General features: G+C 45.3%; 1 protein-coding gene across 1 annotated transcript; it reads left to right on the forward strand.

The window, feature by feature from the left end:
• Positions 1-521: 521 nt before the first annotated feature.
• On the forward strand, positions 522-22,532 carry LOC8041045 (organic cation transporter protein). The gene is made up of 10 exons (XM_002414357.5): positions 522-860; positions 1,722-1,825; positions 4,185-4,339; positions 8,050-8,218; positions 14,631-14,760; positions 15,849-15,970; positions 18,265-18,479; positions 19,671-19,852; positions 21,145-21,344; positions 22,445-22,532. The coding sequence occupies exons 1-10, from the start codon at positions 522-524 to the stop codon at positions 22,530-22,532; spliced, it is 1,704 nt and encodes a 567-aa protein (XP_002414402.3).
• Positions 22,533-24,575: the final 2,043 nt, after the last annotated feature.

The following is a 24,575-nucleotide window of genomic DNA, read 5'->3' on the forward strand; positions in this document are numbered from 1 at the left end:
TCGTTATAGCACGCGAGCAGGCAATCACTGCTGTCTACGGATGCAGTCATACACATTGGAGAGCGAAGAAAATAAATGTATTCATAATTACGACCGATACCGAACACTGAATGTGACGTTTTATCTACCGTCTGCTAGAACAGAGGCCGAACTTTAGGGGTTATTACACGCAGCCCTGACAAACCCCACGTGTTAGGCTACGCGTGGTCCGCGGAAAAGTTGAGAAGCGGGCTTATAGCGTTCTTATCTATAAAAATCGGCAGCTTCAAAAACGAGAGTCCTGCTTGATAAAAAAAAAAAGTATTACGGTCGCAAAGTGTGTATTAAAATTCTACTCTCAGTTATCTAGGCTGATCGATACCATCCTTGTAAAATTTCGCCTAGTGAACATTACAGCAAGGGTCGTTGAGCCCAAGCTAAGTGAGCCGCCTTATAGAGGTCACTGGATACGAATATATCTGTCCTAATTCTATTGGCTTGCTTTCACTGTTGCAGGATATTAAGAGTTCGACAGAGTCAACATGGAATTCGAGGACGTCCTGAAGACGGTGGGAGGCTACGGCCTCTTCAACAAGCTCATCCTGAACTCGGCCCTGGTGCTGAGCACCTGGCACGCCACCATGTGTTTCTTCGGCCACCTGCTCGTGCACGTGACCCCACCGAGTCAGTGGTGCTTCCTGAATGACACCGACCCCACTTCCTTAGACATGACGACGCTGGAAAGGGGCAAGTGCCAGATGATGACAGCTCTCGAAAACGGCGACTACACGAATGCCTCCGTTTCCAACGGTGACATCATGACGTGCCCCACTGGGTGGAGATACGACAACAACGAATTCTTTACAACAGTCACCATGGAGGTAGTCGTTTTGTCACTTGTATAAGGGGTACTCACTGGACGCCGCACTTGAGTGCACTGCTAACCAACACCACCTAGAATAATCAAAGCCTCCGCATCGCCTCCTCTTCCTTCATGGAACGTCATCAGAGTCGGATCGCTCTAACTCGGCTATTGGGCCTGAGTCCGACCTTCGACGCGCTGACTGAACACGAGCCCCGGCCGAACACTGACGTGCCCAGTCTCAGGCCTCGATCGATCTAACTGTGATGGCAGTGCGGAAGCCTTCTGCTTATCTAGGTGGTGCTGTGTTAACTGAGCGTGCTCAGAACAAGCTTACCCTTATAGGCAGCTAAGGCCGGCAGTCTTGATGGTGCGCAATGCGCGCTGCATAAGCACTGTGGAAGCTCGCCGACAGCATGCTCGGTGCAGCTACGCGGTCAGCAATGGCCGTCCGTGAATATACCTTATATATCCAAATTTCCGTAGGTGGGATTGAGCTTTGAAACTTTGACATCTCGCCCCAATCGCTAGAACTACATTTGAGCGGCTACTGAGCATTCGGCGGTCCATAGTTTATGTTTGCAACGATAAAGAACACCGTAATTTTTTGGGAGGAACATCTTGTTTAATTGTTTACTATCTTGTATGATCTCTACTAGACGTTAGTGGCTATTTTCCCATTAAGTGGTACTGATGATGAGATTTAGATATTTTGCTCCGGTGTTGATAGTCTTTTTAACGTTTTTGTGTGTGCCGTTATTGTCTTGTATATGCAAACGCTCTTAGCGGGATAGGTTATTAAATAACCCTGACCGTTCACAGTCATCGGCTTTATAGCGCCTTTGAACGACTGTCACTTTTTATTGTTATTTGCTTTCAGAACGAATGGGTATGCGGAGAAAACTGGAAGATGTACGCCATTCACACCACTTACTGGATTGGCTCAATGACTGGCTATCTTATCTCCGGATTTCTGGCGGATAGGTGGGGTCGTCACACTTTGTTCTTTTTACAACATGGTCAATGGTTATTGCCTCGTTCTTTCGCTATTCGCTGATGTCTTCTGTAATGCATACGCACACTAACCTTCCCACGACTATTAAGAATAATATAAACGATATGATAATAAATTCTCATGTGTAACACACTACTTCCGATGGCCACTGGCCAGTGGCGTAGCCAGGAATTTTTTTCGGGGCATGTTTATGACTTCAGGTACGGGAAGCAAAAAGGGGGGGGGGGGGGGGGGGGTCAAAATGCATGTCTATATTATGGGGTCGGCTGAATATTTCGGGAGGGGCTGAAGCACCCCCTGGCTACGGCTCTCCTACTGAAAGCTGCAGGGAAGAATAGAACTGTAATAACTTTGGCTAAAAGGCAAGTACTCATTAGATTTTATAGGACATAAAACAAATATCGGTTCTGGTTACACTCCAAGAAATGCCTGTGCGTCTACTTGCCCACAAAACACGCAAAGAGCCCATCTCTGATATCTACGATATCAGCTCAGCGAATGATGAGGCAGAGCATCCGTTTAGACTTAAAAATGAAGTTTGCGCTGAGGCATTACGCAAGACAAAGCGTCATGCTTGCATTGCGTAATGCCAGAGAACAGGCTTAATTTTGAGGTCTATACGGGTGTTACGCCTCATCATTCGCTGATCTGATTTCATAGATCGCAGAGATTGGTTCTTTGAGGGTTTTGCGGGTAAAACTGACTAGTTTTAGCAAAGGAAAAAAAGTTCAAACTTACCTTTTCGCTGTAACATAAGCTTTTTATTATTATTATTATTGCGAACTTTGATTGAGGGTTATCACTGCGAAATTGTTGCGTTTCGTCGTTCGAACAGAAACAGTCACTATATGTTATCTCTACAAAGCTCACAATAGCACCCTCAAACAAATAGGTTAGGGTTCCGGCTTATCTTGTCCTTGCTCTTAGTCGCGCAATTCTATGGCAGACGACAGAAGAAAAAAATCGAGTCAAAAAAGCGAACTGCGGCGTTAATGTCTCTAGCATTACCTTGCGTCACCACTGCGTTGTAGGAAACAGGCCAGAGGGCACTGAATGATCTCAGCACGGTGGCAATTCTTGTTGTCTCGGTACAAGACCAAGAAAGACGAGCAAGAAGTCGATTGAGATACACAGAGTTGAAACCGCAAAAGTTACGAGGCAATGTTTCATAGCGCAAAATACAAATATATATATATCGATGTACACAATTTCTTAGTAGTTTTGTTCTACAGATACGTTGTACAGTAGAAGACGACAAAAAAAAATATTACGGAAGTGCCAATCTATGCCATGTATACCTCGAATACCACAGCGTTCGCCAGCAGTACTACCGAGGCACCCTACATTGGTATAAAGCAGTTTATGCTGAAAGGTTTTGGCCGATATGGGCGGAACTTCTCGCCTGCTAGAATACGGGGAGCAAGTGTTCCAAAATGCGTCTTTGGCGTATCGGAATGCAAGAAGGAGCACTCTAATCAAAGGGTAACGCAGATAAGGCGCAGGGGACGCGGGATGACAAAGCAGCCAAGCGCACGCCGCCCTTAACTGAGGTCGGAGAGAAACAAAAGCACGTGGGCGCGGTTGGGGGTAAACAAACGCACGAGGCGTGCAAGGAGCACACGAACTTGCACTCCATATAAACCAGCCATGCCAAAAACAGAACAAACAAAAAAACAAAAAAAAACAAGATGGTGGAGGGAACACACCGTTCTTTGGAAGCAAGATCCCCGTCGTGATTGTTCGACCTGTCGGCATCTTCCAAAGAATACCGAACTCTTCCGGTATTTGGTTGCTTTGGTTGGTCTATTTGTGAGCGCCGCTTCGCGGAGATAGTTGAAAATTGACGCGAAAGCTTACTTTCGTTCGAATAGCGTAATACTTTCCATAATCATATCCCTGAGCTTGCGATTGTCTTTTTAAAGAATGCCACGTGAGAAACATACGCTACACGAATTACTTTTTAAAGAACTGTACTAATTACTACTCCGAGACTGCAAGCTAGAAAAATACGTGAAAATGTAATGGTTCAGAAATAGCATACAACGTGTTGCTTCCCAGGTATGTGCATGTGCGAATCCGACAGTGTGCATTTCATCCCCGTTCCTCTGTTTAACACCCTCACCGCCAGGCTGAGCCAGTTTTGGTTGCAAAGTGTTAGCTTTTCATTTGTTTTCTTCGCGCCTTCAACGCTGGGTGGCGTCGCCACATGAAGAGTTGCGTATAAACAAAAAGTTTAATACGCCGTTTTTTTTGTTTTTTTTTAAATAAATTATCGGGCAATGTGTTTGATTTGAACTACCGCCACCCTTCGCGTCCCTTCTCCCACAGAATCGGAAGAAGAATGATCATCATCGTGCTGATAGTCATCGGCATCGTCGGCAACGTCCTGGGCACCTTCTTTTCTGGATTCTACGCTTTCGCCGCGCTACGGTTCTTGTCCGGTGTGGGATCGGACGCGGTCTGCACGGCTGCCTACGTCATCGGTAACCAGTCGTGTAGCCAGCATGAGGCAACGCTATAATAGACTCTTTGCAAAAGGGTGCGCCATCTAGTAGCCACTGCATCAACTATCCGGGTCAACCACTGTTTCGGTACGGTGTCTGAACGGGTATTACGCACGAGAGCTGCATCGGTGCTAGGCGTGAACTCGGCTCAGCTGATATCAAAAACGAATGCTGTGTCAGCGTTCTGCGAGAACTCAAATACAATCACACGCTTCGTGCACCTCAGATATGACAACCGCTAATGTTGTTTTATTTGAAAAGAGTCTGTGTCTTTCTAGACTTCAACTTTTCATATTTAATGCCGAGAGAGCTAGTGGACGAATGTGCACTTGTCGCTGACCCACTGCCACTACTCACGCTCAAATTGGTGCACATTTACTTATGATGCTAGCGGTGGGGGTGAAATTTTTGGGAATATTTAATATAATGGCATATGGCAACCATAATGATGAAATGAAAAAAAGAAACAGAAACCTTGAAACTAGGAACGAAAATTGGACGACACAATACCATGTCATTGTCTCAGTGTTGAGACGGTGTTTCATTGCCCGATTTTCGTTCCGAGTCCCAAGGTTTTATTATTATTATTAATTACTATGATCGTTTACTAGCTCACCAGCGCAGTAACCCATATTTCATGAGAGCCAGGTGACCTCGTTATGGGACACTCTGAGCTTTACTCGGCAAATTGTCCTTCCGTCTACTGGACTTCAGAATGTCCATACCGCAATACCTCCACGCATGCCCACTCGTCGTTTGTGAGCAAGCAAGTTTGCCCACAGCAGCTGTACGCGCTGCGCATACGCAAGATGCCATTTTTTTTCGAAGAGCGGGCCGCCAACGCAAGCGTGACTCAAACGTCAGCGCCATTCTCTTCTTGAGGTCAGAAACATATAAGGCGGCGCGTGTGCAGGTGTAAAATCAACAAAAAATATTAAGGCCTAGGAGAAAGAGTACCTTTGAACACAAATTGTGTTTTATTAGCTGAATGTTATGAAAAAACCTTCATGAAGAGCGGTCACAATAAAGAACCGTCACGAAGGACTGTGATATCACGTGACGTCGTGACGTCACATAATATCGCGTGACACTTTGTCGTCGGGTGACATCATGATGTTATGGAAAACTGACGTCACGTGACGCCAAGGCGTCATATGAGGTCAAAGTCACGTGACGTCATGTGACGTCACACAGAAATATGACAAGTGCCCAGCTAATTCACGACGCGTTGTTTTAATAATAATAATAATAACAATTTTTTAATAATAATAAAGTTTATTGGTCCTCTTTGATGCTAGTCGAAATTCATGCAGGTTCGTCAAAGCCATCGAGGGCTTGTGGGACAGAACCTAAGTTGAAGTGACATGGAGTGAAGTATTAAGAACAAAAATGTTAAGCATCACAGTAGCATCAAGAAAAGTATTAGAAAAAAAAACAAAGCTGGAGCATGGCATCGGTACTAAGTGAAGAAAAGAACATAAAAAGCTTGAGCGTCGCAGTAACAGTAAGTATACAAATGAAAAAAAAAAAGTCAGCTTTCTCAGTCTTGAGAAAATTCGTGAAATTTCAGAGGTTGGTACTGCAACACAGTACGTCAAATGTTTTACATACAAACAGTATGTACTCTAGAGCAGCAATCAGTATGATCAATGAGCTCTGGTATATGCATATCTATCAGTCTTCGGTCCTTCTAAATCACAATAACTTTACAAAGTTAGAAAAAAGTAAAGAGTAAAAAAAATACAATGTGCACCATAAATAAAAATTTAAAGAAATGTTAAAAAAAATGTTGCAAAAGAAAAGCTGGGACGTTTGGTCTTTCAAACACAAAAAAAAAACGCAAAAAAAAAAAGAAAACAGGTTTTTCAAGGGGTTTCGTTTACGGAAGTATAATGACGTAGAGCTTTCCTTAGTTTCTTTTATGAAGTCATGTCTTCAAAGTTAAATGGTAACGAGTTAAAAGTTTGAGGAACATAGTAACATCGCATGTGTTTGCCATAACGTGTATAACACGTGGGAACATAAAACCGAGCGTCTAGTCGTAGTTGACGGGATGTTGGACGGGGTGTGTTGGATTCGTCATTCCAGTAATGGGTGAGCACAATCGTTTCAAACAAGAGAGACTGAAAATTAGGCATGAAGAGGGCTTGAAAATGATCGGGACAAGATGTCGTGGGTTTGTAAAGTACATGACGCAGGATTCCTTTTAAGATGCTGTTGACTTTTTTGTGCCATATCCCGGAGCAGTTGCCAAAAACTGTTATGCCCATAGCGGAGTATGCTATATGCTAACGAGTTAGCTATAAGTTTTCGGATACCAAATGGCAGGAAGGGCATGATGTTGTATAATAAGCAGGAAACACTCCTTAATTTTGAGCATAGTTTTATGAAATGTGAGTTCCACGAGAGGTCTGAGTCAAAAAGAATACCCAAGTATTTTACGGTGTTCGAATAAGGAATGGGAGCACAGTGGCAGGCGGCGCATTGTGATGTGTGAAGCAGAAGAGGAATGTCTAAAACGATAGTCTTAAGTGGATTGTGAAACCAAACTAATTTTGTTTTTGAGACGTTTATGTCGATTAGATTTTTGCCAAACCAGTCCATTAATTCGATGGAGCATTTCTGTAGCATTTTCATCGCTATGGGGGAAAAATAATAATAATAATGTTTATTTACGCGTGTAGTTCATAATAATAATAATAATAATAATAATAATAATAATAATAGTATCTATTTTATCTGCCCAAAAACAACCACGCCTGTCTTCACTGCCCTTTTCGGTTTTTGATCATATGCTGGGCGTTGCAATACTGGGTCAATCGCACAGCACATTCGTACATGATTCCAACCTTCTACATTAAACTGTCGATTGCCTGCGAAAAATTCGCGTATAAAATACCTACCTAAAAAAGCGCCAAAAATACACAAGAAAAAGGAAGTGGATGGTGCAGGGCGCCCTGTATCGTCCACTTTCATGCCCTTGCGTATATTTGGCTTTTTTATGTGATTTGAACGAACTTGCTTAAAGTAGCTTCTAATATAGAAATTGGTTTAATCTCTATTCACCTAATTCAACTGTATTAACCGCCTACAACACTCCGAGCACAGCGATATATTAGTCATACTGAGGCGAGGCCTGTTCTTTTGTCTCTTATTTAGCTCGTGCGCCAAAAGGATAACTATTTCACAAACAATAGGGTCTACACTAGTTTTGATGGCTCAGTGTTTCAAACTTTTCGGATCTTTCAGCAACCAACCGAAATAGAAACTTTCCTTCTTTCGTTAGTTAAAACTTTCCAGGAATCGCTTATTTTTGGTGTTCCAAACCTGCCGAAGTTCGTGGTGAATCATGTTCAAATATTTCAAACCTTTCACGTAGAGTTCAACAAAAGATCGACTCAAGTTCAACTTTTATGGGCGTGCGAGCCAATTGAAAGAGAGGTGCACAATTTACCAAATGTATCGCATTACATCATTAATCTAATAAATCAGTAATATTTTTATGTTTGACTTGATAAGGCAATAAATAAAAAAATGGCTCCTGTATAAATTTTTTTCAAGAGTGTGAAAGTCTTTTTTTTTTAAGAAGTTAGGCAACACTGTTCTAATTTCAAACTTCGTCAAATTTCACCAACATTTTGAAGGTTCACGAGAGCTTGCCGCTTTATGGGTTTTTTGTTTGTCGTCAGTGATGGAGTACACGGTGTGCGAGAGGAGAACGCTCATCTCCTTTCTCTGGGCCATCAACTGGAGCGTGCTGGCCACGGCGCTGCCCTGGTACACCGCCTGGCTGCAGAGCTGGAGGGGCATCATGTTTACCACCACGGGCATCGACGTCCTGATGCTTCTCGTCATGTGGTACGCTTCTTTTAGAGCGCAGCTCTTACCCCCCATTCACACTGGAAGCGGATCCGCGTTCGCGAAGCGGTTGCGAAAGTGGTTGTATAAAGATCCAGTGCAATTTCACGCGCATTTGATGTCATCGTGTGCGCGTGCAATTGTACTGAATCCTTATACAACCGCGTTCGCAACCGCTTTGCGAACGCGGATCCGCTTCCAGTGTGAATGAGCCCTTAGGCGCCCGTTTCCGGCTTGAGCGGCGTCGCCGTCGCCGTCGCCGTCGGCGTAACCGCGCTTTGCATTATGGGTAAAATTTCCCGAAGGAACCCGAGGTCTTCCCGAAGGACCTCGGGTTCCTTCGGGAGGATCTCGGGAGAAACTCGGGTTCCTTCGGGAGGACCTCGGGAGGACTTCGGGATCGCTCGGTAGGACCTCGGAAGGACCTCAGGTTCCTTCGGGAGGACCTCGGGAGGACCTCGGGAGGACCTCGGGTTCCTTCGGGAGGACCTCGGGAGGACCTCGGGTTCCTTCGGGAGGATCTCGCGAGGACCTCGGGCTCCTTCGGGAGGACCCCGGGAAAATCTCGGGTTCCTTCGGGAGGACCTCAGGGGGACCTCGGGTTCCTTCGGGACGACCTCGGGTACCTTCGGTGACCTCAGGGAGGGGGGGGGGGGGGGTCACGTGACCCCCCAGGTCACGTGACCCGCCTCCCCCGGGCTCACGTGACACCCCCAGAGGAGAGTGAAGAATGAGGGGAGGAGGAGGAGAAGGAGGAGGAGGTGTAAGCCTCCCCTCAGTACCCTTCCCTCCTCCTCCTCAAGAGCTGCACTCTAATTCGGCGTTACAGGAAGCAGTAAACGGCTCTCACTTTTTTTTCTCTCGCTTTATTCTACACTTTTTTAAATTCGGTGCGTCTACTTTCACGCAAAGCACTCGGGAGAACCAATCGCCGCAGTCTACGAAGCGTGCTTGGCGAATGACGTGGTTAAAAATATGTTTATACCTATAAAACAGCCTGCGTTGTAACACGGAGCACGACGCTACACGTGCTTTGGTCATACCCCGTATCACTGCGCCATGGTGGAAGAAGAGAGAAGTGCCTGAACGATGCCACCTTGCCACGGCACAAGTGTGTCGATGAACCGCTCTCATTTTAACCAAATGCCGCGAGATGGCGCAGCATGACAGGAGCTCGAGGAACCGTCCTCATACACGTTTTCAAGGCCGCGAGGTGCGCAATCGCGCCTCCGGGCAAAGCCCCGAGCGTTTCGCGGGAAATTGGACTCTAGATTCCTTAGAGTGGGATATCATGATCGTGTTGCATCTAAATCCTAGAACCGCTGACAGGTTAGGAAACACTGGGTGGCTTAAGGCATTCGAGCTTCTCGGTTTATGATTCGTTCTTCGGACTTCCTTATCGGATAACCCGGATTCTGAATGGCTGCGGGGTAGCAACAACGTGCTGGGGGCTCCCCAGGTCCTGCCTTTCCTAAGCTATCACTAGTTATAGTTCCTTGCTTTGGCATGGCACCGTCTGATCAACCCCGTGCGTTTTGTTGCGACCAAAAGAAGCCCGTTTTTCAGCCCGGGTAAATAGACTATATACATCGCAGAAAGCTCGAAATCCGTGAGAATGGGACGCTAGCAATTCAGACAAAACGCGAAAGTTTGAGAACATGACGTTACCTGAAAAAAAAAAAAAGTAACTATGAAAAACGCTTTTTTTTTTTTTCAATGAGCTTACGTTTTTTTAAGCGTCATATCGTCAGAAAAAGAACTGATATTTGGGCGCTCGTGGGGTTTATACCAGTGAAGAAACCTTGTCAGCAAGAACGATAATATTGTTTTCTTTCTTAGTGACAAGATTCTTTTTTTTTTCTTCAAATAGATGCTACAGGCGTTTACAATGACATTTCTTGCTTAGGTGGACGTCTGCTCATAGAAAATTTTCGTCTTTCTCAGTTATCAGAGACGTATATAAAGAAAGTTAGGCCATTCACTGGGAAGTATTCGCGACTCCAATACACTATAGGTGGCACCACTCGATTTCCAAAATGGCGGGTTTAGTGAGGGTCGGAGATGCATGCCGCAGCTGAGCCTGTCTGCTTTGCTGGCTTCACTGAGCGACACAAATTATTTCTGCTTATACGAGGAAGCTAGGGTGTTAGGAGCGCAGGTCACCTCTTATACTAAAAACAACGAAGGTATTTAGTGCAATATTTACGCCAGAAGGCACGTTTTAATTCTAAAGCGAAACCGAAACTATCCTCTATTGTGGATTTTATTTCTCGATATAGGTCTTAATTTCAGATTCTTTCATAACTCGAAATGTGTCTCACACCGTAATTATTTAGTTAAAGAAGTTGTTCGCGGAAACTTTTGTCCCTCGAAAGACAGGGTTTTTCATGCACCTTAGAGGTCACATAGAATATTATTATTTGTTGAAAATATCTGTGCTGGTATTTGCGCGTTCTCGCTGCCTTTTCTCGCTCAGATAATTGCTATGTGAAATAATGAAGTGCGGTCATTTCAATGGGTTTTTGGGTACTCCAATAATTAATTGCTTTAACATTTTACCCAGCACAAGAATAACATAATAAACCCAATTTTACAATATGTTCACAAAATGTATGAATTAAGAAACGCTGTTCTCACTAGAAAAATGTATAGATGGAATCCGAGTCAGGCAGCTGAAGTGTGCGTGTTTTTTTTTAAAGCAATGCGTGACGAATAGGAGTTTATATTGCATCCAGTGTTTGACTGTTTGTCTATCCTCAACAATGTCAGAGGTTTTCATGTGCTAAAAAAGAAAACAAAATGACACCTTTCTGGAAATACTATTATGGTTAAATGGTGTATTTTTGTGATCGTGGCGTTAATTGGGGGCATACATTGCCACGATTTGTATTAATTTTATTATGAATATTAAAATTAAGATATTTTCATCCGCAATTTTTCAAGCTCTAAAATAATATTTGCCTATGATCTCATTTGAAACGCACGAACAAGTATTACAATCTGAAGTGTGCTAACTGTCATCACTAGTGCCAATTGCAGCATTTTCAATTACCAAGTTATAGAATAAATATGGCCTAAATTAAATTAAAATATTCTAGCTAATGTCAGAAATTCATGTAAAATGAGATTCATTGAGGATACTGTCAAAGTAGCGACTTTTGGCAATCCGCAAAACTTCTAAAGTCGCCGTCAATATCCTTCCAGACCAAATCCCCCCCCCCCCCCCCCCCCCCCCCGAAAAACAAAAACGGACATTATTTTTCTTAATTACTAATTTTTTAACATTTATTCACTTTCGTATTTACGCACCGTTGTTTTGCCAATCTCAGCCTTTCCAAATCGAAGAAGCAACCTGCTTGCGCGTGTGCTCACTGCAGCACGTTTTGTTGGCGTCGGAAGCCGATGAAACAGCCGTGAGTTTTAGTACTGCATATACCAACGAACGCAAGCGCTGTGCATTTGCGTTAGCTTTGCCTGTTCCACGCTGCGCGTGCGCGGAGCCCGAAATTGCGGTCTCAGATGGGAGCATGCCAATGACGCGCACGCGCAACTTGCAGCACGCCACCCTAACGCAAATGCACAGCGCATGGGTTTGCTTCATTACGCCATACAAAAACTTTCTAGTAAGGTACAATCCCACACCGGCTGCAGCATTACATTGGGACAGTGAAGGTTGCTGTTCGCATTCGGAAATGACATTTAGCGAGCCATGATCGCCAGCAGTTCCGCCGTGCCCGCTGAGCGGGAGAATCGGGGGACCCTCACTAGACCGCTTCCCGTTTCCGTCGCGGGAGGGCGAGCAACGAGCTGGAGACGCGAATAGGAGGCAAATGAGGAGGCGCCATTGGCCGAGAGCGGGCTGGGCGTGTTCCAGGACGTCTTGACAGATTCGAACGTGGCCAGCCAAAAGCCTCGAATAATGCCCTGGCGGTAGTCGCGAGAAATGAAATTAATAAGTGCGTCGGAGTCACTCTCGGTGACTCAAAATATCGTGCACGTTTCAATCGCTGTCATCCAAAATCATGGTGGACGAGCGCGACTAGCGGAACGATCGACATAATCCATAGGTTAGGCGCCGAGTGTCGGGAATCTGCCGTTCGAGTGGTCACACTCTGTCCGAGCAAATGAGAGTTCGAGCAGCACATTCGTTTCTTACATCTTTTTGTACGATCTTAATCGAAACGACGCGTGCACCATATTTTCAACCATGAAGGGTTACTACATTTAACCCTTACGCTCTATTGAAACTGTTTCTCGCTACGACCGCTAGGGGATTCCTTTCGGCTTCTGGTTGGCTAGAGAGCATGCCAAGCCCTGTTTCCGAGTCTGGTGCACGCCCTGGCTCTGCCGGCTCCTCCCATTGACCACACCCTCTCTATACACGGCTCTGTCAGTTATCTTATGATCCAGGCAACTTCATGCTCTTAAACTTCAGCCTTCTATCCCAGCCGCTAGCGTCTCATTTTCACGGAGTTTGATCTTTCTGCAATGTATAGTTTATGTTCCCGGGCCGAGAAACACTGTGCTCTTTTCTCGGGAGCTTCGGTACTTCTATGTGCGAAGGGGCAGCCAGCATTACAGAAGAGACAACCCATGCCATCATACCAGATTATTCGATACTATAAAAACTAACAACCTGAGAAAGGCGAGGCGTGACAAGTTACGAGCATCTCGCTATCTCTCCGCACTTAAAGGGATTGTCCGTTCGAAACCGAAAGTACTTAAGTTCTTGCGCTCGTTACGTGGAGGGAGCCTTTATGTAGACAAACGTCATTTTTATTTTGATATATGATATCCCGTTATTAATTAAATCTTTAATGAGCGCATGTACGAAACTGCACCCCGAATTTCGCCAGTGTCAATGGCTGACATCCGCAGCTGCTGCGTGACGTCACAAAACACAAAAGTTTGTCGGATGGTCGGGATAACACTCGTTGGTCGACGAATGTCTTAGTATGTTGTTTCGAATTATATAGTCTCCGAGGCTGTACCCTACTGAAATACGGTTCTTTTATTGCAGTTCCCAAGCGTGTGCAAAAAAAGTCACGCCCTTTAGCAGGATATTATTCGAAAACAGCCATAAGCTTCGAGTAAACGTATGCCGTTTCACGCAAACACAACGGCGACGGCCACCGATCGAACCAGGAGCACTACAAGCGCGTGCAAAGCAAAGGATGCAGATATCGCCTCTGAAGCGGCAACTATACTTTGTTTCACGATATGTGCGAGCGAAGTCAAAGCTAGAGGCGCGAGCCGAACGCTCTGAGCGTTCCTGCTTCGCACGTGCGCTCGTGCACTACTGGCGCTGTCACAAGCTGCATGCTCGCGCTTGTAGCGTCAGCTTCGCTCGCACATAAGGTAAAACGAACTATAGGTACACGAAGCGGCATCTGGGTACACATTTCGGCGGATCCACTGAATCGGTGATGAGGCTGAGGGTCGTTCCCTGGGAGGCGATCTCCGCGGTTCGAAGGCAAACGGCGAATCGTTCAAATGCATGTCGTCACTTGACTTGGACGAGCTTGGTAAATCGTAGCCACACTCTATTTTCACATGCGGGTCAAACAGAACTTGGCTGCACGCGTGCTAAATAACCTTTTGGTATCGTTTCAAAGTAATCTAGCTGTTGGTTTCGGTTTCGCTGCATAATCAAATTGACTGATTCGATTTTGGCGAGGAGTGAATGGACGTAGTTTAATATCGTTGGCACAGCATCACACCTCAGCTTACGAGCCTTCTGTCCGCTTAGAGCTCAGCTCGTAGATCTCTTCTGTGAAATGATTGCTGCATAAGCGGGACGGGAACCCAGTCCCTACGCACGGCGACGATCCCTTTTGCTCGTCACTGCACGTCTCGCGGAAAAGTGTGGAACGTCATGCCTTGGCACGCATGTGCTGCCCGGTGGTTGTGGCACCCATAACCGCGCAACAAAAATCTCACCCAACCACGAAACAAGTCGAGCACAACAACAAAAACGAAGCACGCTGAGGCGTTCACTCGCAGGCGAGTGATGAGGCAGAATTGCTCGCTTTGTGTTTTGTGACGTCAGAGCTTCAATGTTGCCAACGGAAGCAGCATTTACGCTGGAATGCGATTGGAGCAGTATAAAGTCAATTACTCACGCAGAGAGCAAAAAAATTCAGATTTTGCACTTACGACGCGTCTCGAGGCATTAACAATGATATTCAATAGTTTTCTCGAATACAAAATTTGACCGGACATTCCCTTTAATTATATTGGGCTCGATAAGGACGCCGCAGAAGGAATCGTCAAGCGAGGAGTGGGAAAACAATAAGCCATTTACCAAGTTTCTTACAGTGTCAGTGACTATTTTGATAATTAAATTAGGAATTTTTGCCCCCTAAACATTGCAATCTCTTTTCTTTTCTTTTTTTTTTCTTTTTTTTTACAGTTGGGTGCCGGAATCTTCAGGGTGGCTGCTATCCGTCGGGCGCAAGAAGGAAGCGCTCGCTCACTTCGAAAAGATTGCTCGCTTCAATGGCAAGGTTGTTTCACCGGACGACCTCAGTAAACAACTCGAGGTAATGAACCATTTCAACCTGTATAAGTGTGTGTCAAATATTCCTAAGAAAACCCATCAAGGCTCTTCTGAATATCGAAGAACAACTATTTCAAAGTCCGTTCGACTGAGCTACGGAAAAGTAGCAAAATGTTCTATAACACGTGCTGAACACTATACTCTTTGTTTATTTTCTGATATATTTCAACTGATCGCAGTGAATGGCACCCCAGAAAAGAGGTTTGAAAAATAGTCCATCTACTCAGATGAAGCTGCACAACTTTGAATTGTCAATAAGTGGTTCAATCAAGAAATACACGTTGATTCCACTGGTCCAGATGTCTTCAACCGATAAAACAGTACATAATAAACGTTGATATCAAAGTGATAGTTTCTCTCGAAATATTAAGATAGCGCAGAACCGTACGTTCTCAACACATTTATAAAGCATCGAGAAAGCCCTCCTTATTGTTTCAATGTCTTGCCTAGAGGAGCATACACTTAAAATCTCGAATGAACACCTACTCATGGTGGAGAGATACATGGTGACAAATAGCGATTGGGCAATCTTTGGGTTGGTAGGCGTTTATTGTGGATTTTACGTATATGCCATATGCTATTTTAAAGCTATTAGCGATGATTCTCCTCAGTACACCGATGGAAACGCACTTTATACAGCGAAATGTTACTCTGATTTCAAAGCAACCCTAACAACTACAATCTACAGTAAGCGAGGATGAATCCTGACCTTGTTTGACGGTACAACGGCCACAATCAAGTGAGCCGGTCAGTCTACGTTACCGGGATACGTTTCAGTCACGCTCCAGGAGATTTTCGAAGTTTCGTATTGCAGCAGGTATTTTACGAGTGCAGGCACTCTAAATATTCTGCAAAAAATGACGTCGCTGTTCAGACCAGGCAATAAGAGTAATGAAAGGTCAGCTACAATTTTCAGACACTATCCCTCCCGCACTTTCACTGCTCTAACGAATCAAGGTGTTACGAATCGAAAGCTTACCTTATGTGTTACTCTAGTGCACTCACGACGTAAAAACTGCCGCTTGTCATCTAGTGGCAAACTGACTACCCTTCTTTTTATTTTCACGACAGGGTCCTGCTAGTGAAGCCGGTTCATCTGCTGTGAAGGTCATCCCAACTTTCTGGGAAAGCAGTCGAGCCGTACTCAAGTTTCCTCGCATGCGAAAAAGAGTCTTTCTCATCTACATCAGCTGGTACGTGACGATGTTTTGTTTGTCTCTTTATAATTACCTTCACCTGTGAGTTGGCTAACTTTACCCCAAAGTCCTCATTGAAATAAATGCCCACTCCATACTCCACTCTTTGTGCGGCTACTGGCGGGTCCGTCTATTGACTGCCTTTTGGGGCACCGGTGGACGACAGACAACACAAGCCCATTGAGTCCGTTTCCGACGTGCTTATTGACTCAAATCCCAACGCGCTTTGCTCTTGAATATAAAAAGTCCAAGCGCTGGCTCGATTTGCCAGTATCACCCGGTCGGCTTCCCGCGCTACGGCAACAGACAGATTGTCGGGCAGTCGGGGGCCAGGGCCTCCGGCGGCGAGAGCCCCACGGCCCTCCTTCGGGGCCGGCTTTTGTAGCCTCAGAGATATGGACGCGCCCGGGGAGGCCTCTGGTATAGTGGCGTCCACTGTCACCCTCCTCAAGGGTGCGCAGGCGCTACATTCCCCCTACGTGGGCGAGGGAGAGCCGTCCCCTTCGGGGAATACAGCCTCGGTTCCTCGTATCCGGTTAGCCGCCGCCATTGCTGACGACGACTCCCACGCCTGCTTGAAGCTAGATTTAGATAGGGATATAGGGAACCCCATGGTTACCGCAATCCTTACACTTGCATGAACACAGAACTCCCAAAAGTCATTGTTTTACGAGTTCGGATAGGATACCCATAAACTTTCTTAGAAAAACATTTCTAAAGCAATGTTTACGTCGGAAATAACACTCATTTTTAGTTAGGAACAATTACGATGCCTCTATCTCGAGACATCGACCTCACAATAAAATCATGTTTTTGAATGCCTTAATAAATCTTGCGACGTAAATATCCGGCTATTTTTCTGTTTGTGCTTTCTGGGGAATGTTTATTTCGTGACATACGAGTTCTGCACACCCATTTAAAAAAAAAAAAAAACTTGTCTTTTTTTAGGGGGGAGGGGTGAGTTCAGTGTCCCTTTTTGAAGGTGTGCATTATTTTATTGTGTTTTAGGCACGGGCGTACAAAGGATACATTAAGTTAAGCATCTTCTTTGCAATTCTTGAATCGCGCATATCTTGAATAAGCCATCTTAGAAAACCTCTGGTCACGGGACCTCGGGGGGGTCCCGTGACCCCCCCGAGGTCACGTGACCCCCCCCCCCCCCCCGAGATCACGTGACCGCCCCCGAGGTCAGGTGACCCCCTCGAGATCACGTGAACCCCCCCCCCCCCCAATATCACGTGACTCTTCCCCCCCCCCCCCCCCCCGAGGTCACGTGACTACCCGCAGGTGACGTGACCCCCTCAGTACCCTTCCCTACTCCTCCTCAAGAGCTGCGCTCCAATTCGGTGTTACACGGATTTGTAAACGGCTTTCATTTTTTTTTTTAGAAGGATATAACGCCGGGGCAGGATTTTACGGCGTTCTGTAACCAGCCTCTGCTGCGTGCAACCAGCCTTTGCTGCGTCGCGCGATGACAGCGCAGCAGAGGTTGGTTGCACTAGGGAGTTTTCGTAGACCGCGCTGCCTCCTCCGCTAAGCGTTCCGCAACGAAGAAGTTGCTACTGCGCCTGCGCGCCGATAGCCTTGACTGTGGAGTTCCCGCTATTGTAGCGGGTAGCGGAGGGCCTTGCGGGACGGCGAAAACGATCTACGAAAACTCCCTACTATCTCTCCACGGGGCTCGGTACCGCCGGGGCTGAGATGCGCTCCGATAGCAAACCGAAACTTAAAAATCTGTCGATTTTGTGCGGTTTTTCAGAAAGCCCAAAAATGCTTCGCGTGCCTTCTATCCTTCTGCAATTCGTTGATTTAGTGTTTTTCGATGATGCTGAGCAATTTCCTATTTTAAACCAATAGCTTAAACACAATATTAAAAAAAGTTAATTACGCAAAAATAATTAACAACTTAATTATCCTGGACTGTAATAATTTTCCTAAATAGGCCTCTGACCCAGGACCAAAACGCCACAAGCGTTTTTTTGTTGCGATGAGTAGTTTTCGCAGGAGCGATTTTGCCTGCGTTCTCTGAACACCCTGTATATATGTAAACCAAAACATTTGTATCTTTCGCGTACAAAAATTGACAAAAATCGCTGGAACATTATTTCTCCTGGTATTGGCGCTACCGTTTCAAATTACGAGTTAAGATTTTCTTCGGTACCGTAAGCAGTTGGACCCTTAAAACGAGTTTCAACATAATGCTTTACCACCTTAGCCGAAGCATCGGCACGCGACTTGCTACCCTGGCACACCACCCTGACTTCTGCAACACCGCCATCTGTCCTTTACAGCTTCATCATCAGCCTTTGCTACAACGCCAACGCCCTGAACATAGGGCGGTTAAGCGTGAACCTGTACGCTTCCTACTCCCTGGCCATGTCCTTCGAGCTCCCCGTGAACTTCATCTGCATCATGGCCCTGGACACCATCGGCCGCCGATGGCCCAACTCACTCTTCATGCTCATGGGAGCGATCATCTCCTTCGTCGTGGGATTTTTGCGGACCGGTAATGCAAGAAAACCGCTGTCGCATGGGTGTAGAGCCAACATATATGTATACATATACTGAGTCTTCTCTGGAGGCTGTCAAACCCAAAGGAAATAGGACGCGATTTTTTTCGCCAAGTTTCCTTTAAAAGGGTGAGTCCTTCATTGTAAAGCACGCGCATGGCCAATTCCTGTTTTTTTTTGTTTGTTTATATAGAAAGTGGATGTCTAAGTAGGCACTGGCAGCCTAAGATGCACAGGGTGTGGACAGCCCGCGGGCATCTTATTACCGCTTCGTAGTCAATGAGATTGCTTCATTAGACTGTAAATAATATCAAAGAACAAATAAAGGGGTAAAAACATAAGCATAATCAGCCAGACCCTTCGTTTTTTTAGCTGTCAGTGACTTTGGCCTATACTGAGCCTTCACAAAACGCTGTCCAAACCAAGAGAAATCAGGGTGAATTTACAGCAAAGTTGTCTTTACACCCCTGCACACATGAGCGAGCACTTCGTCGCACATCATGCGAGGCGCCAGTTACTGCGATCTAAAAACGAAAGGTTAGGTGTTACAAAGTTCTGAAAGTGTAAGGGCCCTAAACAAACTCCGAATTTTGTGGGGCTGTTTTTTTTTTTTTTTTTTTTTTCATTTTTTATTAGCGATGTTTTTTCAAACATATGTGGAGTTGTGGCATATAATGTGTTAGTTTTTTGCTATGAATATCTCCACAGTCGTCGTACAGTCATTGGCAAATATGGCTTCCTTAGAATACTGGATTTGCATTTAAGGTAAATACGGTCTTGGCTCTCAAATTTGGCTTGGGGATATGACAGTGAGTTTCAGGCATAGCTCACCTAATAACGGCTCGCATAGCAACATGACTAGCAGAACTAACGAAGATAAAAGTACGTGCTACAAACAATAATGCCGACGTTCATCCCAAATTATCATTTGTTGATCCTGCGATCATTAATGATACCTAGAGATATTAAAACTGCTGGGGCACTCGCAGTGCCCGACTCCCTTAAGCTGTCGATGATTATTGCCATTGCTAGCTCCAGAAATGTGTGGCCTAGCTAGTAGTATATCCTAACGAATGACCAAAATAGTAGCGGCCATTATAAAAAAAAAATATTTAACCTGCAAACATTCAAGAGCAATTCCAGATAATGCCTTAATGCGCTACAATGTTTCTCCGTCCCACCCCAAGATTCGGTGCTGGGAACCATGATTATGTCGGCCCTGTGCTCCATGTCGTTCGCCGGAGGCTACAACATCACCTACCAACTGACGTCGGAGATCTTCCCCACCGTCATCCGGGGAAGGGCGGTGCTGCTCCAGAGACTGGTGGCCGATTTCGGAGGCCTCCTGGGAGCCCAGGTGGCGTCCCTGGTGAGCGCCCGCCAAATACGATAACCGGCAACCTGTTGGTGAATAAACAAAAACGCTGTTGACGAACAAGTCCGCGCTTGCTCAAGGCAGGTCCGCTCATTGCTCATGCACAGAAACCAGATTAGCGTCGACTGACGCATCTCCGAACGCTCGACGCAGATAGCAGCGCCCCCTTAGTGGCGTGACGTCAAAGTGGCGCGTTGGTGTAGAAAAATCGCTTTATAAATCCTCAATTACAGGGGACATCTCGATGATTGATATACGGCGAGGAATGCGTCGTTATATTGACTGGGCGTCGTAAATCCGCCCTTCGTCACCTATCTGCAATAACATCAATGAACCTATGCGATAAAATAAAAGAGCCCCAAACGGAATCTGTAGTTTTTCATTAAATCATCAACGGGGTATGGAAGAATATTAGAGTCCATAACAGTTGCAGACGGTATAAATAGCCAGTAGTAAATCCTATAAACCGATACAAAAACTATTAAAACATTAATTAACAAAACATGATTGCCGTTTTGGTTTTGCGGCCATTAAAATGCGCAAAAACATTCTGGACACGCCAATAATGCCACCATAAAAGAAAACTAAACAAGCAACGGAACAAACACCAACGAGGACGGATGCTTTCGACTGCGTTCTATCTGTTGCTTCTTTATCTTATTTTTTTTTTGCTCGCGATAACTGATTTTCTAGAGCGCAGCTCTTAGGCGCCCGTTTCCGGCATGAGCGGCGTCGCCGTCGCCGTCGGCGTAACCGCGCGTTGCATTATGAAACGTTTCTCACAATGACGTCACACGTGATGTCACGCGTGACGTCACAAGGGTCACGAGCGACGTCACGAAAGTCACTCGTGAAGGACACGACGAAGGTCGTGATGTTTATAGTGAAGGTTACGACCCTCACGAGGCCTTAACGAATGACGTCACGAGGGGGAGGGAGGGAGGGGGAAAGAGGGGAAGAGGATAGGAGGAGGAGGGGGAGGAGGAGAGGCTACAAAGGAGGAGGAGGGGAATACCCTCCTCTCCGTACCCTCCCCTCTTCGTCCTCAAGAGCTGCGCGCTAATTCGGCATTACAAGGAATCGTAAGCGTCTTTAATTTTTTTACACACTCGTTACGAATTTACGAGAATAAGGCCTCCGCAGTTTTACATGTTGGCAATTTTTGAGCGGCTCGCCGATCCTTCATGATGGAGTCCTATCGATAGACCGCTATTCAATCAAATGTTCTGTCAAACTCGATCTAGTCACCTCGGATAAATGTGATCGCCATTCTCGACGTTTCCCAGGTGGAATACGACAAGTTCCTCCCGGCCCTCGTGAACGGAGCGCTCTCCCTCGTGGCAGCCGTCCTTCTCTTCCTGCTGCCGGACTCCATCAACCAGCCTCTACCACAGACACTCGAAGACGGCGAAAACCTCGCCCCGAATCAGAGCCTCTGTTTCTGCCCCCTGTTCTCGGAGAAAACGAACCACTGTGGACGTCAGAGGTGAGAAGAACCATTTTAGCAAAAGACTGACGTCGCTGGTGATGATGATGACTAACTGTTGATTACTATATGGCGAGCAAGTGTTACGAAAATACGTTTTGCGGCGCATCGGAACGGCGTTAGGGGGGACGCCAGCCGAAGGACAAAGTAGAGAACGCGCGGGGTGACGAGGTAACCAAGCGCGCGTCGTCGTTTCGTCGAGGTCGGGGGTTTAACAAAAACACGCGGCCGGATTCGGCTCCTAAACAAACGCACGAGGTGCTCGAGAAGCGGACGACCTTGCTCGCCGTAAAAGTGGCCCACAGCTTTATTAAACGCGGGGCGTGCTGATGCCTGAGCATCTGATTGCCGCTCCGCAGTCCGTTAGATTTCTGCGAGGGTAAAGAAGATAAGCGCTAATTTTGGCTAATTTAAAATTAACTAATTTATTTAAATAATAATTAATTAATTTATTTATTTATTTATTTATTTATTTATATTACTACCAGCTCCATTTGGAGTTGTATCAAGGTGGCTACAGAGGTATTTGATTCTAAAGCATTCATTCGGTTGGTGGTACATGATGATAACAATCGGTGAGGCTGATCTAAGCCATGCAACGTGTCAGGTGAGTTTAGCTAGACGTGTATTACCGTACGCAACTAAAAACAAATGCGAAGATAAAGCGTATTATAGGACATTAAATTGCGACACATAGTTATATAAAAAGATTGAGTAATTATCAAAATATAATGGAGAGTTGAGAAAATACGGTAGTAATAGACTTAAAAACATTTCCTTCGCGGTCTCAATTTCTTGCGAGTTGAACAGACGAGTGGCATTCTAGACCATCAAATTTTGCGAATGTTAAAGGCTCTCGTTGCCTCTTTATAAAAAAAAATAAATAAATAAAAAAATTCGCCCGCCCTTAAAGTTCATTAATTTTCCGACTCGCGAAATTTTGGAACATTAGGTACCTGCGAACATTTAGGGTTTTACATTACGTGTTAAGAGCAAGCTACAGCGCAAAAATTATATAAATTGACAGTCTAAATATCTGATACCTCTCACAAATAATGCTTTATCACTAACCCTACTTCGCTATTATTCTTACCTCACAGGTCGGCATCGATTACGAATTCAGCGACACCGGGCTCATCTGTAGTAGTGGACCCTCCGGCGACCTTCACTGCTAATACCACTACTTGAAGGCAATGGACGCCTTCAAATGTTTGACCGATTATCACGTTACACGTTATCTTCCACAAAATCGCTTCCCACGGAATGGGGAGGTAGCGAAAAGAGTACCTTTTTTCGAACGTCACGAGCTTTCAAAACACTCTTGAGGCGAGCATAACTTGGTCAAATTTATCTATGCGAACGTTTCGCTCCATACACACGAAACTCACGAAAAGCACTTGGGTACGTCAGGCTGTCGTCACTCTGGAGTTCAATGCAGGTGACGCCACGGGATTCTGGTCCTGCACGTTAGCGCTGTTTCCCGCATCCTCCGCTATTTTGACATCCCGAACGTGACGTCAAAATCAGGCAACTGACGACCTTAGGAGACATTCACAGTCAACTCAATGCGACTGATATTTTTTTTTTATTGTGAATAAATTGTTTACCACGACTTCTTTATTTTGTTGTGTGTTCGCATTCGCGCTCAGATGCACGCGCCCGTTGCACAGTACCCCGTGTCACCCTTTTGTCATCGCGGCGACCGCTCGTTTGTGCTAATCGCTCGTAGTGCCGACTGTCCCATGCCTTCAACGTCCATGCCCATGCCCATGCCAATGCCCATGCCCATGCCCATGCCCATGCCCACGCCCACGCCCATGCCCATGCCCATGCCCATGCTCATGCCCATGCCTTCAACAGTCTTTTCCTATCTTGCTCTTAAAAAGATTTTTCAGTTCTTTAAAAAAGTTGTTTTATTTAACAACTTTTCTTTTTCAGAACTGAGAATTTTTATTGTAAGCCGGATTTAGGTTTGGCGCGCCAAATGTGGAACGCAGTACTACTTGCGTTTAAAATTTGAAGAAACGATTTAAAAATTTGACGGTATGCTTTGTCAATGACCGGGATCAAAACACGTGGTTTTTAATTACCTTGACTATGGCAATCACCGGGACCGTGGCCAAATTGAGGATAAACATAACAAATCTTTTTTTCTGAATTTTATTTTGTGTTTACGTAGATACGTCCTCGTTTAAGAGTACAGGCAAGAAAATGTCACAGGCAAAAACATATAAAGTGTCACATATTCCTATTTCATAGAACACTTTGTTTTAACGTTTCACGTACATGTCAAGCTGAAAAATTAAACATGAATGGAAAATATTATACGTCGTTTCGGAAAGTAATATTGTATCCTACGGTTCACGCGAACGCCAGCTCTTTATTTTTATGAAAACCCGTGCCACAAGCAGTACCGCTTGTGGCACGGGTTTTCTCAATTCTCCCTCTTTTTTCTTTCATCTCTTTTGTTTTGTGAAGGTTTCTCCCTCTCTTTCCTTCGTCTCTTTTGATTTGTGTAGGATTTGACGCCTATATAAGCACCCTTCGTTGTCAAATAAAATTCAGCTGTGTTCGAGACTTTGTGTTTTTCCGTCCCTTTTTGTCCCAGTCTCGGGGTTTTTGCCGAAATGTATGACCGTTATTGTTGTTCTATCTTGATGAGCTTTTTTGTTGTACGGGCATGCATCTAGAGGTTTAAAAGGTTTAAGTCTATTCAGAGACACACAAGACAACTGGAAACACAATACACCCGATTATCACGTACGCGTGACGGTCCCAATGGAAGCATCGCCGATGTCATATTTCATCTTGCGATCTCTTTTCGGGGACATTAAAAGCACGAGCGCCAGGGCAAGCCTCACAGCGAAATACTTTGTTTCCGTGAGCACTCGTGCAAGGAAAACGTTTTCTAAAGCTACTTGCTCGGGTCCATACATTCTCACGACGATTCTCAGCAATCTTCAAAAGAAACATTAAGATGCCTTATTTATGAGTCAGTTGATGATTTGATTGCATTTATAAAAAAAAAGAAGAGAAATCGCGCAACCACATTAACGAAAACAAACGGGAGATAAGAACGACAATAAAAGGTGACACAGCCTGTGCTGTCTGTCTTGTCTTCCCTGTCCCTCTTTCGTTTTCGTAATTTAGACATCAACACGCTCCACCTTAACACTACTGACAGAAAATGCAAAGAAGCATGAATATGTAAATAGCGGTTCGAATAGGAAA

The sequence above is a fragment of the Ixodes scapularis genome, unplaced genomic scaffold, assembly GCF_016920785.2.
Source record: "Ixodes scapularis isolate PalLabHiFi unplaced genomic scaffold, ASM1692078v2 PGA_scaffold5__190_contigs__length_132052651, whole genome shotgun sequence".
NCBI lineage: Eukaryota > Metazoa > Arthropoda > Arachnida > Ixodida > Ixodidae > Ixodes > Ixodes scapularis.

What these genes read in the sequence shown, in the direction of transcription:
- LOC8041045 (XM_002414357.5), top strand. Translation starts at nt 522, where the DNA reads ATGGAATTCGAGGACGTCCTGAAGACGGTGGGAGGCTACGGCCTCTTC. An exon ending in CACGGCTGCCTACGTCATCG is followed by an intron (nt 4,340 to 8,049) that starts GTAACCAGTCGT and finishes GTTTGTCGTCAG; the next exon opens with TGATGGAGTACACGGTGTGC. An exon ending in GAGCCCAGGTGGCGTCCCTG is followed by an intron (nt 19,853 to 21,144) that starts GTGAGCGCCCGC and finishes GACGTTTCCCAG; the next exon opens with GTGGAATACGACAAGTTCCT.